Below are 15,052 nucleotides of genomic sequence, written 5' to 3'. Positions count from 1 at the left end.
ATAATGACATTAGTCCATTCATGAGGACAGAGCCATAATAACCTAAACACCTCTTAAAGGTGCCACCCCAATAACATTATATTGACAATTAAATTTCATCATGAGTTTTGAAGGGGACATTCAAACCATAGACCATCCTAATAGACATGAGGTAGATATGCATTTCCCTAATAATTAGAAATATGTTGAGAATCTTTTCATGTGCTTATTGGTCATTTGTATATCTTCTTTAGAGAAATATCTTTTTAAGTCTTTTGCCCATTTTCAAGTTGAGTTGATATTTGTTACTGAGTTTTAGGAGTTATTTATATGTTTTGGATATTACTCCCTTACCAAATATATGATTTACAAATATTTCCTCCCATTCTGTGGGTTGCCTTTTCACTCTGTTGATAGTGTCATTTGATGCACAAAATTTGCTTTTAATTGATGAAAAACAATGGTTTTTTTTTCGTCTTGCCTGGGCTTTTGGAGTTACATCCAAGAAATCATAGCCAGATCCAATGTCAAGAAGCATTTTATAGTTTTACCTCTTATGTTTAGGTCTCTGATCTATTTTGAGTTTATGTTTGTATATGATAAGGGTCCAGCTTCACTTTTTTTGCATGTGGATATCCAGTTTTACCAGCACCATTTGTAGAAGAGACTGCCCTTTCCCCATTTGACTGTTCTTTGTCAGTCTTGTTGAAAACCATTTGACCATATATGCAGGGGTTTATTTCCAAGGTCTCTGTTCTATTCCATTGGTCTGTATGTTTGCCTTTTTGGCATTAACATTGTTCTGATTATTATAGTTTTGGAATCAGAAAGTGTGAGCCTTCTCAACCTTGCTCTTTGTTTCCAGGATTGTTTTGGCTGTTTGTGGTCCCTTGAGATTTCATATGTATTTTAGAATGGATTTTTCTATTTCAGAAACAAACAAAAAATGCCATCATCAGGATTTTCATAGGGGTTGCACTGAATCTGAAGATTGCTTTGTATAGTAATAACAGTTTAAAAATACTAAATTTTTCCAATCCATAAACACAAGTGTCTTTCCATTTATTTATATCTTTAATTTTTTTTAGCAGTTTTATAATTTTCAGTGTACAAGTCTTTCACCTCCTTAGTTTGTTCCTAAGTATTTTATTCTTTTTGATACTATTACAAATGATACTGTTTTTTAAATTCCTTTTCAGATTATTCATTATTAGTGTATAGAAATACAACTGAGTTTTGTATGTTGATTTTGTAACCTGCCACTTGATTGAATTCATTTATTAGTTCTAAGAGATTTTTGCATGTGTATGTATATGTGGGATCCTTAGGGTTTTCTAAATAAAAGATTATGTCATCTGCAAACAGAGCGAATTTTATTTCTTCCTTTCTAATTTGAATTCCTTTTCTTTACCTAATTGCTCTGGTTAGAACTTTCAGTCCTATGTCAGATAGAAGTGGCAAACATGGACACCCTGTCTTCTTCCTGATCTTAGGGAAAAAGCCTTCATTCATTTAACATTGAGTATGATGTTAACTGTGGGTTTTTAATATATGGCCTTTATTATGTTGAGGAAGCTTCCTTCCATTTCAGGTCAACTCTATTTTATTTTTTATTTTTATTTTTTTTTGAGACGGAGTCTCGTGCTGTGTCACCCAGGCTGGAGTGCAGTGGCGCGATCTCGGCTCACTGCAAGCTCCGCCTCCCAGGTTCACGCCATTCTCCTGCCTCAGCCTCCGAGTAGCTGGGACTACAGGCGCCCGCCACCACGCCCGGCTAGTTTTTTGTATTTTTAGTGGAGACGGGGTTTCACCATGTTAGCCAGGATGGTCTCGATCTCCTGACCTCGTGATCCACCCGCCTCGGCCTCCCAAAGTGCTGGGATTACAGGCTTGAGCCACCGCGCCCGGCCTCAGGTCAACTCTAAAGCATTTATTTTTATTAATCCCTCTTTCTTTTTTTTGAGACAGAATCTCACTCTATTGCCAGGCTGGAGTGCAGTGGCTCTATCTCGGCTCACTGCAACCTCAGCCTCCTGGGTTCAAGAGATTCTCCTGCCTTAGCCTCCTGAGTAGCTGGGATTACAGGCGCGCACTACCACACCCAGCTAATTTTTGTATTTTTTTTTTTTTTTTTTAGTAGAGACAGGGTGTCACCAGGTTGGCCAGGATGGTCTCGAACTCCTGACCTCGTGATCCGCCCGCCTCAGCCTCCCAAAGTGCTGGGATTACAGGCGTGAGCCACCATGCCTGGCTAATCCCTATATCTTTTTATTTTAATTAGAATCACACTGGATTTATAGACTAATTTTGAGAATATAATAAAGATAAATTTGCATGTTGAACCACAGAATATTGTCAGAGGAAATGTGAGTGGGCAGGAAGAAGGAAGATTATGACATTAAATACAAGTTTATAAATTTTTATGATACCACTTTGAGAAACATTAATATAGTTTATAAGGAAAATTATGTTTAAGGGATTTTCTACAAAGGTGAAAAAAAATCACGCTATGAATTTAAAGGATTTTAAGATTTATTTAATTCTTTCTTTCTTTTTTTAAATTTAATCTATATTTCTTCTTTTTTCTAGGATATCCCAAACCTGATGAAGGAATACTTAACAGTTTGGGTTGGTATAGCTATCATGACAAATATAAGTGGTAGTATGTGTAGAAATGTGTAAGTAATTACAGTTTTTATGAGGTGCCCAAACATAGGATCCTTGGTAGGGTAAGATAACGTTCTTAAATGCTGTGTTTGTATGTAGGTCAAAATATATAAAACACAATTTTCTTTCCACATTATATTGTTATTTTGTGATGGTAATCTGTAGATAAATTTTCTTTCTATTCATATCTTATATTACATGAACCTTAAAGTAATCTGAGTTGGGTTTATTTTTTCTGTAACAAGCTGATTTAACACACTTGATGTAGGCTCACGCAGTTTACACAATGCATGTTAAAAAAAATGCTAAAGTACAGCTGTGATATAGGACAATGAAACAAAGATTTCTTAATCAGTAAAAACAAAAATCTGTTACCTTTCATTTCTTAGCCTAGTTTAGTAATAATGGTTAATCATTTTATGTAATGCACCTTAGGCTTGTTATTTAGTATTTGCCTTACCTTCAAAATCTGTTGTCCAGGTGTCATTGTGCCAGTAAATCTATTTGCCATCTTAAACCATTAAATGCTTGATAACTGTTTATGAGATGAGAAGAGCAGAGTTGAACACAGCACTTTATGCTTTGACTTATAGCAGTTTAATAAAAGTAATGGCAGTTTAGAAGCAAAGGTACTACAGACAGAAACATTTCTAAAAATTAAGATTTTATAGGATTTTGTGTTCTCTAGATAGTCAAAAATGTATGCTCAGGTTTCTCTGTATATTTTTTATCCATGTGCCCTGGTGTTTCATTTATTATGGGAATCCTATTGGTATTTAGGACTATGTCTTAATTTTGGGGCAGGGCAGAGTACGGAAGTAGAGAGGGTGGGAAGGGGATTGATAAGATAAAGTATTATTTGTGAAGACTCTGTAAATACCATCTGGGTGATAGAATAATAGAAATTTATTTATGCCTCACTCTACAAATCCACTTTTGGAGGAAAAAATACAAATTAAATGTCTATCAAAATAATAAGAAATGACAGAATGACTATTGAACTAAACCAACTCTCATGGGATAATACTTTTCAAAAATCATTTTCCTCTAATGTAGTGAATTCTAGTAACTTTACCACTAAATAACTTGATGTGGTAGCTATAGAGAAAAACAATGATAAATGAGGTTCCCATTAAGAGTTTCACAAGTGGAACCCTTAATCTGGAAACTGGTTAGAAGGGTTCTATGGTCAAAATGACCTGGATGCCCTAGCAGTCATGCTAAAACTATATAAAATTTTTTTTTTCCTCTGTAGTCTTGTATTAGTCCATTCTCAATGCTGTTGTAAGGAACTGTCTAAGATTGGGTAATTTATGAAGGAAAGAGACTTAACTGACTCACAGTTCTGCAGGGCTGAGAAGGCCCCAGGAAGCTTATAATCATGGAGGAAGGGGAAGCAAACACATTCTTCTTCACATGATGGCAGGAAGGAGAAGTATGAGAACCAAGTGAAGGAGGAAGCCACTTATAAAACCATCAGATCTAGTGAGAACTTACTATCACGAGAATAGCATGAGGTCCCTCTCATGGGGACCCTCCCACAACACGTGGGGATTATGGGAATTGCGATTCAAGATGAGATTTGGGTGGGGACACAGCCAAACCATATCAAGTGTTTAGATGGTCTGATCGAAATAAATGCTATCTGGAGATCCATGTGTTCAACATCTTTGAACTGTTTTCTTTCTCAGATGATTGGGTCATTGCTCTGATTGTTATTGTCATAGGTAAGTATCACAAATTTTGACACCACTTAAGTCAAAAAATTATTGTGAAGACATGCGTTTTAAAAATAGTTTTCCAGTTTCTATAGTTTTTTCAGCTTGTAAATTGGTTAAACCAATTTAGGAAAACCTGACCTTTTATTTGATGTACTTACTACCTCCCTTGTGTTAGTGATTTTATATTCTGTTATATTCTGTATATCCACTTAGTAACAAAGCCTAAGTAATACATATTTTCTCAAGATGATCAGTAATACTAGTTGGCTTCCCAAATGTGCTTTTGATAGTTTTCTAAATTAAGCAAGGACTTTTCTCTGACTTACTATGGACTGTGTAAGTGATTATGGGGAGTTGGATTTAGATAGCAAAGAGTCTGGATGGAATATAAATGTGTAGGTGCTTAAATAAAATAACATTTGACCACTGAAATGTAACCAACATTTATTTCTTCTGCTAGATTTTGAATCTTGATTAGTTTTCAGAATTATATGTCATTTGTTTCCTGATTTCTTGTAGTTGTTGCAGTTGCAGTAATTTGTGTTGCCCTGTACAGATTTCTTCAAGGGAGGAAGAAGAAAGGGTAAATTAAAGCATGTTTCTTCTAACTTCTTGGTCCTTCTTATGCTTAACATGCTTTTGTGCAGCTTAAGTTTGTAATCTGTATTGCATGCTATCTTTTTTTTTTTTAAATGCCTGCATTAGTGTGTCCTACCAATTGCATTTCTTTGCTAAAAATATTTTAGCTACTTCTAACATCACTACAACATAAAAACATCTGTGCAGAGTTCCTACAGCTATTATGACTTTAAGAAAAATTTCTCTGGGATTTGAGGTTTAAGTTATTTAGCAAATCATGGACCACTCACTATGAGGCCTTCTCTACCCTATTCCCTATTTCCAAAATTGCACTAGTTTCCAAAATTAAATTTAAAGTATTTCACTGTGGAGACTTTGACAGTTGTATTCACTGGAATTTTTATAATGAAAGTTTCCACTTGTCTATGTAGCTTAGCTAGTTGCAAGAAGCTATGTAGGCATCTCATTTAAATACCCAATTTGGTGTCTTTTCATTTAAAGTTGTTATTTATACATGTTAAACTGGGAGATTCAAAACAACACTGTCCGATTTCCCTCTTATGTTCTTTGAATTTACCAGATTGCAGCAAAACTGATGGGGTTAAAATTAAAGTTGCTGAGAGGGGTTAAATTTATAAGGTACCTCAATTAACTGTGTGTCTTTTAATATGTAAAAATGTAAAAAGTGAGTGGGCTTAGAATAGAAGAAAAATGTACAAGTACATATCTTCTAAAGAAAATAGGGTTTTTAAACATCAAACTCAAATTTTAGTTAAAGAGCTTACAATTTAACAAAAGACTTAGAATGAATCCTAGAACATAGACTAAGATTAGGTGCTTTGACATTTCTGAAAGATAATATACATTCATTTTTATTGATTTTAAAAAAATGTTTTCCCCCATAGTTTTAGAAATAGCTTTGAAATCAAGCCTAATAATTTTAAGATTTTTGGTACTCATGGTTTTATAATATATATTCCTTTTATACTGATCATCAGGTTTGGGCTAAGTCATAAAAGTACATTCTTTACTCATAAGGAACTCAAACTTTTTTTATATTACTTGGTTATCTTTTTAAATACCCATAATCCCTTCACTTGAATCTTAAATCTTGTATTTATGGAACACAATATGCATATTTGATTTATCCATCAGTTGTATATTTTAAAGGTTACATATCTACAACAATGTGAGTACAAAATATTATCAATGGAATATTTTTACAAATCCATAAGGTTTGTGTAGAAACAAGCTCTAAAGAAAACAAAACAAAGTCACAGTCTACTCATTTTCCTTCTTTGTTTAAAATATCACTGCATCAGAATTTTTAAAGGTTCCTTAACAAGTATTGATCAAACTCTCTCTAGCTCGCAGTTAATGGGTTTGTTTAGTTTGGTTTAGTTTTGTTTTTTTGACGGAGTCTCACTCTGTCACCCAGGCTGGAGTGCAATGGCGCGATCTTGGCTCACTGCAACGTTGGCCTCCCGGGTTCAAGGGATTCTGTGCCTCAGCCTCCCGAGTAGCTGGGATTACTGTTGTGCGCCACCACCACCGGCTAATTTGTTGTACCTGAACTAGAGCTGGGGTTTCACCATGTTGGCCAGGCTGGTCTTGAACTCTTGACCTCAGGTAATCTGCCCACCTCAGCCTCCCAAGGTGCTGGGATTACAGGCATGAGCCACCGCACCCGGCCTTAATGGGTCTTTTAAAGCTAAATACTTATCTATTACACTCCCAAATTAAAGGTTCAGTAGCAATAGTGAACTGAGATGCCAAAATTAATTTGTCCAGTGATTTTTTAAAAGCCCATTATTTTACAGCATAGGGTCCAACCAACAATTGCCATCATTAAAATTTTAAAATATTTTGGGAAGGTATGGTATCTTGAGCCAATGCAACATAATTAATCCTGTAAATAGTAGCACAACTTGAGGAAAAATAGTCCAAAAAATGGTGTGAGAGAGGAAACTCATAATTGCCTTTGAACTTTAAAATATAAACTGCATGGGAATCTTTTAGAATAGATGTTGCCCTTTTTATGACAGGAACATATTCGACTGGAAATTCAGCATAATATGTAATGGCCGAATCCAAAGCTGGGCTCTCTTTATGGATCTATTATTTTGTAGTTCCATGTTACTTTGATAGCTGAATTGAATGTGAGGGTGGTTTGTCTTTCTTCAGAGTCTAGAGCAATGCTTCTCTGACTTTAATGTGCACATTAATCACCTGGAAATCTGTTAAAGTACAGATTCTGATTCATTGGGTTTGGAGTGGAGCCTGAGACCCTGCCTGTCTAGTGAGCTCCCAGTACTGATGCTGCTGCTGTGCCTGGTCTACACTGACCCGGGTGTTGGCCACTACTGATGTGTTGAAGTCTGAAGAAACACTATGAAGCTTATTGGCAAATGTTTCTAATATTTAAGATAATTGAAGTTTTTAAGATTCCTCATCCATATGTATCCTTAAAAAAAGGCTATGGGGTAATATATAGTAGTTGGCTTTTCTTACCTTTTTTAACTCTTAAAAAACATAAAGATTTCCATTATTTTCTTTGCACTGTTTAATGTCCATAATCTTGTCCCCCCAGATTGGCTGTTGTGGCCTTAGAAACTTCTTATAAAGACTATAAAATGTCTGGAGTTACTTCTCCACTTCGGGAGTAACTGGAGGCAGGCTAGCAGACACAAAGAATCCCAAATTGCTGCTAAGGCCTGGCCCAAAATGTATTTGTTGTAAACTAGTATTTATGATGATTTGGGAACATAATTACTCTTCTGCAGCCTTCACCTCAAAATACAAAAACAGTGTTAATAGTCATTTTAAGATGTTGGATGATCCAACATCATTTACATTACTTGATGAAAAATGGCCAAAAGATTATTCTGCCACTTTTCTCTTTCGTAGCTCTCAGCTAAGAACAGTATAGGATACCGATGGGTCCGAAACAGTCCCATCCACATGCTCCTTCCCTTCCCTTTCCATTCACATTTCCTTTCTTTACTAATTCTTCTACCATACTTTTTAGTCTTGGAACCACAGCTCTGTCTTTGCTACTGCTTGAGTCCTGTATTGCATGGCATGACTGTGCTTCTGAACAAGAGATGCCTTTTGTTTACATAAATATTTTCATTACTTGTAATGATTTTTTTAAATGCATTTTTTTTAAAAACTCTAAGCATCCCTGGATAAGTGACAGTTTGGCTAAGTTAGTGAAAGTTATTTGCATAATGTATATATTTATTACCTGTGACAAATAGTTTTTCCATTAATGGTATTCATTATTTTGTATAACCTAAACTGACTTTTAATGTTACATTAATATTGACTGACGCAATTACTTTATTAAAAATAGCAGTCAATTCAGGTAATTGGGGCATATAGTGACATGGGGCAAAAAAAAGGATCAAATTAACTTAAATGTTTTTCTAGTTGGCCCTCAAATTCTTGAGCATTTAACCCTTCAAAAATTTTTGAGCAACTACAAAAATGTTTTGTAATTAGTTTAGAAAGCATCTATACAAAATTAGATCCATCTCAGAAATATGAGACGCCATGTAATATGAAGTTTTGCAAGGCTATCCCCTCGTCTGTTGAAAACAGATGTGCCACAAGAAGAAACTTCTTAATGCAAAAGTCCAGAGAAATCTGAAAATACATGACGTCATAAAGTTGATTTCTAAGATAATATTACATGGATTTGATACATACTCAATGTATTCCCTCAAAATTGAGGGTGTTAGGCCAGGTTTGGTGGCTCACACCTGTAATCCCAGCAACTTTGTGAGGCTGAGGCAGGCCGATGGCTTGAGCTCAGGAGTTTGAGACCAGCCTGGGCAACATAGTGAGATGCTGTCTCTTGAAAAAAAAAAAAAAAATTCAAGGGTGCTAGAGACCAGTACCATTTCTCCCCAACTATCTGTTATTCCTTGAAAACATTTTGACATGATTCACTTCATGCAAAATAGCTTCAAAGATAAACATATTAAACAGGAATTTCCAGTCTGTTTATCTGCTGGATGATCTATATGACTTCAAAGTTCAAGTAGCTTCTAGCACAAAATTCATGTTTCCAGTCCTTCAGTGAGAATGAGAATGTCTTAAGTTATGAACCTAATTCTCAGCTTTCCTGCTATTCTCTTACACTGGATTTTATTCCACTTGTTATGCTACTCTTGTTTCTTTTTGGTTTGAAGTCACTACTTTATTCAGCCCTTTTCCCTTCCTCTGTTCAGCACATACCTAACTGATGAGAACCACAGAGAAGTAAAATTTACTTCTCTCTGAGAAGAAGAGATGAGAGAAAGGTTTGCTTTTATCATTAAAAGGTATTTGTTTTCTGTTGTTTATTTTCAGATGTCCTTGCTTTTGAAAAATATTCAGTGGATATATAGATATCAATAACCTGAGCAAAGAGATATTGGCAGTAAATATCAAAGAGGAAATTTACATTCCTGTTCCCTTTGCTACATTGATGTTTTCTTATACCATTCCCTTTGAAAACATAATGTGTACTGACAGGCTTTTGCTTTGACGTAGGCTTTAAATAGAGTTATGTTCCCCTAGTCCTTTTATCAGACTATCTCACTTCTACCTTGTGAAACAGCTGTGAATCCAAAAGTAAGAATGTGTGAGCCCACTGGGAAATAACCACAGAGTCAACTCATTTTTAAGTACAAGGAAGAAAAATGCCCTTTTATAGAAACCAAAATATAGTTTACTTAGTTTTGTAAATGTATTCAATTCCAACATATAAATAACTCTGTAAAGATATTTTATCAGTTTCCCTGGGCTGAGATATTTTTAGCATATAAAAGGAAACAAAAAAGTCCTCAAATGGATTGTATTGCCTTAACCCCTTGGACCCTGTCCACCTTCTGTCTTCGAACTGAATTGGAACTATTCCTCTGTTTGTGCTAGAATGTGTGTCTGCAGAGCTGGGAAGAGAGGGAGATACGCATCCCACGTCTTATAATGTGAGGCCCTACCCTAGGTTATAATCAAAAGTTCGGGAGCAGGATCTACAAAGGCCAGTTGGAAGGACAATTTCTTAGTAAAAGCAAAGTGGTGTCTTTGATCACGGGGAAAGCATAAACATAAAGATAAAACATACTAACCAGAATTGGCAGTCTCGGCCTACCCAGTCCTATGTACAGTAGTTCCTCCTTATCCATGGGGGGATATCTCTAGTGGTTGCCTGAAACCTGGGATAGTACTAAACCTTATATATACTGTTTTCTCTTGTACATATATACCTATGATCGTTTAATTTATAAATTAGGCACAGTAGGAGATTAACAGCAATAACTAATATCAAACAATTACAAAAATATGCCAGCATCACTACTGTTGTGCTCTGGGGCCAGTAAGTAAAATAAGGGTTACCTAACCACAGGTACTGTGATACTGTGACAGTCAATCTGATAACGAAGACAGCTATTGAATAACAGGCACATAGTGTCCACAGCGTGGGTATGCTGGACGAAGGGATGATTTATATCTGGGAGGGACGGAGTGGGACAGTGTGAGATTTCATCATGATACTGAGAATGGCACACAATCTAAAATATAGTTCTGTAATTTTCCATTTAATATTTTTTGACTGTATTTGATTATGGGTAACTGAAACCATGCAAAGTGAAACCGTGGACAAGGGAAGCCTACTGTATTTTCTTAGTCTCTTGGGACACTTTTGAGGCTAAAGCCAACTACGAAAATAGTTTTTAGACTCTCTGAGCTTCAGGGTATCTGTAAACATTTGAAGATAATTGAATGAATGCAGTAGTTAATATTTTGCTATCTTCAAAATAGTTTCATTGTTATATCCAATAAATGTTTCTTTAAATTTATGTTAATGCCTTTTATCTTTGGCATAGATTGGGTTTCTATTTAAAATTGTATTTAAAGAAACAGATTCTACTACTATGGGAAAAAAATATTTACTTAGAAAAATATAGGCCGGGCGCGGTGGCTCAAGCCTGTAATCCCAGCACTTTGGGAGGCCGAGACGGGCGGATCACGAGGTCAGGAGATCGAGACCATCCTGGCTAACATGGTGAAACCCCGTCTCTACTAAAAAATACAAAAAACTAGCCGGGCGCGGTGGCGGGCGCCTGTAGTCCCAGCTACTCGGAAGGCTGAGGCAGGAGAATGGCGTGAACCCGGGAGGCGGAGCTTGCAGTGAGCAGAGATCCGGCCACTGCACTCCAGCCTGGGCGGCAGAGCGAGACTCCGTCTCAAAAAAAAAAAAAAAGAAAAATATAGTGGTGGCTGGCTGCGGTGGCTCACACCTATAATCCCAGCACTTTGGGAGGCCGAGGCAGGCGGACCAGATTGGCCAATATGGTGAAACCCTGTCTCTACTAAAAATACAAAAGTTAGCTGGGCATGGTGGTGTATGCCTGTAATCCCAGCTACTCAGGAGGCTAAGGCACATGAATTGCTTGAACCTGGGAGGAGGAGGTTGCATTGAGCCAAGATCACACCACACTGCACTCCAGCCTGGGCGACAGAGCAAGAGTCTGTCTCAAAAAAAAGAAAAGGAAAGAAAAGAAAAATATAGTGGTCTTGGAGAATTCAGTGACAGGCCAAACCATTAAGTCTGTCATCACAACAGTCCTTAGGGAACTGCAATATTGTAAGTATAGTAATGACACAGTGGAGAACCATAATGATGGCCTCCCCGAGAAAGAGGAACAAACCCATCTATGCCTGAGGTTGCAAGTTTTTAAATTTTTGCCATCAGACCCTGGCGATGACCTTGAGCAGTAGGAGATAAATTCCACATGCTTAGTGTTCCAATAATGGAACACTAGGCATACATGGGTTATTAAAGTATCCAAAATTAACATGCTTAGCTGTGACATTGGAAAGGCAATGTGTTTGCTGTGGCACACATACTAGTAAAGAATGACTGGTTCAAATTTGGTTTTCGTTTTTCTATTAAAGTCAATTTACTAAGGCAGGGAGGGACCAGAGCTGTGCTGTCCAATTCAGTATTCAGTAGCCATGTGTGACTGCTAAGGACTTCCAAAGTGGCTAGCCCAATGTCAGGTATGCTGCAAGTGTCAAACACACACTGGATTTCAAAGACTAAGCGCAAAAAAATGTAAAATACATCCCAATATTTTGGTTATACTGGGTTAAAGAAAATGAAATTATTTTTTCTATTTGTGTTTTTAAAAGTGGCTTCTGGAAAATTTTTAATTACATGTATGACTGGCATCATCTATCTTTGGCCAGCACTAGACTAGAATAATAGGTTTTACAAAGATGTCTATTGTTACACTAAAAGTGTGACATAAACTTTTGTTATTTAGGAGACTCTTAGTGGAATACATGATTTTCTTGACAGTGAGGGGTAGATGAGGCATCACATACTTGAACAGTTAAAACCACTATCTTTTTAAAGGTTCTGTGCCAGAGCTACAGCTTTAAAATGGAGGGATCAGGAAAGCATGCGTTTGTCTCCAGTCTTTCCCATTGACCCTACATCAAAATGAGGACATAGTTACTAAGTACTTTGTATGCTACTGCTCTATTTCTTGTTTTGGAGGGGATCAGAAATATAAGACTGGGACAAAGGAAGGTTTTTTTTTTTTTAACAGTGAGACCAGTTGAACATTTGAAATTATTTTAAAAGAATAATTTATTTCCCAGGTTAGCGACTCAGTAGTATAAAGTATTTTTTTAATTGTTCATTTTCTGAATAGGCTTCTGAAATTTAATTTCTGTACTTAATTATATTTATCTTTGACACGATCTTTATACCTTGGTTTGCAGGAAAGCAGATGGTGGACCTGAATATGCCACTTACCAGATGAAATCAACCGCTCCAGCAGAGCAGAGAGGCTGAGTGGATTCCACAACCTCGTTTGCTAGTTCATCTTTTGACCTCTATTAAAATCTTCAGATACCCAGTTGTTATTCTCTAGTTTCACTCTCATGAATGCAACTGTGGCTTAACTAACATTCCAATGTGGCTTGAATGTAGGTAGCATGCTTTGATGCTTCTTTGAAACTTGTATGAATTTGGGTATGAACAGATTGCCTGTTTTCCCTTAAATAACACTTAGATTTATCGGACGAGTCAGCACAGCATGCCTGGTTGTATTAAAGGAGGGATGTGCTGTATTTTATAAAATTGGCAAAATTAAAGAAATAGAGTTCAAAATGAAATTATATTTTCTTTGTAAAGAAAGTGGCTTTGAAATCTTTTTTGTTCAAAGATTAATGCCAACTCTTAAGATTCATTCTTTCACCAACTATAGAATGTATTTTACATATCGTTCGTTGTAAAAAGCCCTTACGAATATGTGTATACTACTTTGGCTCTTGTGCATTAAAAACAAGAACACTGAAAATTGGGAATATGCACAAGCTTGACTTCCTTAACCAAGAATATTATTGGAAAATTCTCTAAAAGTTAATAGGGTAAATTATCTATTTTTTGTAATGTGTTTGGTGATTTCAGAAAGCTAGAAAGTATATGTGTGGCATTTGTTTTCACTTTTTAAAACATCCCTAACTGATCGCATATATCAGTAATTTCAGAATCAGATGCATCCTTTCATAAGAAGTGAGAGGACTCTGACAGCCGTAACAGGAGTGCCACTTCATGGTGTGAAGTGAACACTGTAGCCTTGTGGTTTTCCCAAAGAGAACTCCATATGTTCTCTTAGGTTGAGTAACCCACTCTGAATTCTGGTTACATGTGTTTTTCTTTCCCTCCTTAAATAAAGAGAGGTGTTAAACATGCCATCTAAAAGTAGGTGGTTTTGAAGAGAATAAATTCATCAGATAACCTCAAGTCACGTGAGAATCTTAGTCCATTTACATTGCCTTGGCTAGTAGAAGCCTCTTACCTATGTATGTGTCTTACCTCATCTCCTAAAAGGCAGAGTACAAAGTAAGCCATGTATCTCAAGAAGGTAACTTCACTTTGTCTATTTGCTGTTGATTGTACCAAGGAATGAAGAAAGTAAATATAACTCAGGTAGCACTTTATACTCAGGCAGATCTCAGCCCTCTACTGAGTCCCTTAGCCAAGCAGTTTCTTTCAAAGAAGCCAGTGGGCGAAAAGCAGGGACTGCCACTCCCAATTCAGATCACACTGTTAAAAGTTGTGTTTTGAAATTTTATGTTTAGTTGCACAAACTGGGCCAAAGAAACGTTGCCTTCAGGAAGATATGATTGGAGAATCAAGAGTGTAGAAGAATAAATACTGTTTTACTGTCCAAAGACATGTTTATAGTGCTCTGTACATGTTCGTTTCCTTTGTAATCTCTGGCGAGATGCTTTAGGAAGATAAAAGTTTGAGGAGAACAAACAAGAATTCTGAAGTAAGCACAGAGTTGAAGTTTATACCCATGTCACATGCTTTTCAAAAATGTCGCAATTACTTAAAAGCAAGGAATGGTGTTTTTTAAAAACCTAATTGAAGTATATTCAAATACTTTAATGTATAAAATAAATATTATACAATATACTTGTATAGCGGTTTCTGCTTCACATTTGATTTTTCAAATTTAATGTTTACATTAGAGATCTATGTATAAATATGTATTTTGTCAAATTTGTTACTTAAATATATGGAGATCAGTTTTCTCTGGAAGTTTGTTTAAATGACAGGAAGAAGTGTATATGAATTTAAGAAAATTTTTTAAGCTGCAAAAATGTATTTGCTATAAAATGAGAAGTCTCACTTACAGAAGTTCTTTATTGCTCACTTTTTAAAAAAATTGACTCTTGAAATCTGTTAAAATAAAATTGTACATTTGGAGACGTTTCATGATGATGTGTTATTTGGGTTCTGTCTCAAATCGAAGTATGTTTCTAATTGGGGCCGTCTTCTAACCATTCCACTCCCACCGCCATTCATCCTGTCCCTCCTAGCTCAGGCCCTTAAGTATCCCCAGGCTTCTCCACTCCCAACCCATCACATAGATACTGCACAGAGGTATCCAGTGACATCACATTACCTACTGGATGAAGTCCACATTTCTTAGCCTGATACTTGAAGACCTTTTACGATTAAATCCCAACTTTCTTCCCCAAGCCTTTTCTATCGCCCTTCTTCAAATAACCTACTCTTAGTCAAGCCTGAC

At 36.3% G+C, this 15,052-nt stretch overlaps 1 protein-coding gene across 12 annotated transcripts in view; it reads left to right on the top strand.

Moving 5' to 3' along the window:
• Positions 1-14,734, top strand: part of CD46 (CD46 molecule) — a 43,902-nt gene extending 29,168 nt beyond the window's left edge. For 5 of the 12 annotated variants that reach the window (XM_025396395.1, XM_025396368.1, XM_025396360.1 and 2 more), the window contains 5 exons: positions 2,569-2,607; positions 4,338-4,373; positions 4,887-4,950; positions 9,182-9,274; positions 12,729-14,734. In XM_025396395.1, coding sequence (XP_025252180.1) covers positions 2,569-2,607; positions 4,338-4,373; positions 4,887-4,950; positions 9,182-9,233 — 191 coding nt within the window. In that variant the 3' untranslated portion in view covers positions 9,234-9,274; positions 12,729-14,734. The remainder of the gene's footprint in view (positions 1-2,568; positions 2,608-4,337; positions 4,374-4,886; positions 4,951-9,181; positions 9,275-12,728) is intronic. The other 7 variants (XM_025396386.1, XM_025396351.1, XM_025396342.1 and 4 more) reach the window with 3 other exon arrangements.
• Positions 14,735-15,052: the final 318 nt, after the last annotated feature.

Source organism: Theropithecus gelada, chromosome 1 (assembly GCF_003255815.1).
Source record: "Theropithecus gelada isolate Dixy chromosome 1, Tgel_1.0, whole genome shotgun sequence".
In the NCBI taxonomy this organism is placed as follows: domain Eukaryota; kingdom Metazoa; phylum Chordata; class Mammalia; order Primates; family Cercopithecidae; genus Theropithecus; species Theropithecus gelada.
This window is presented reverse-complemented; position numbering and strand designations above follow the sequence as displayed.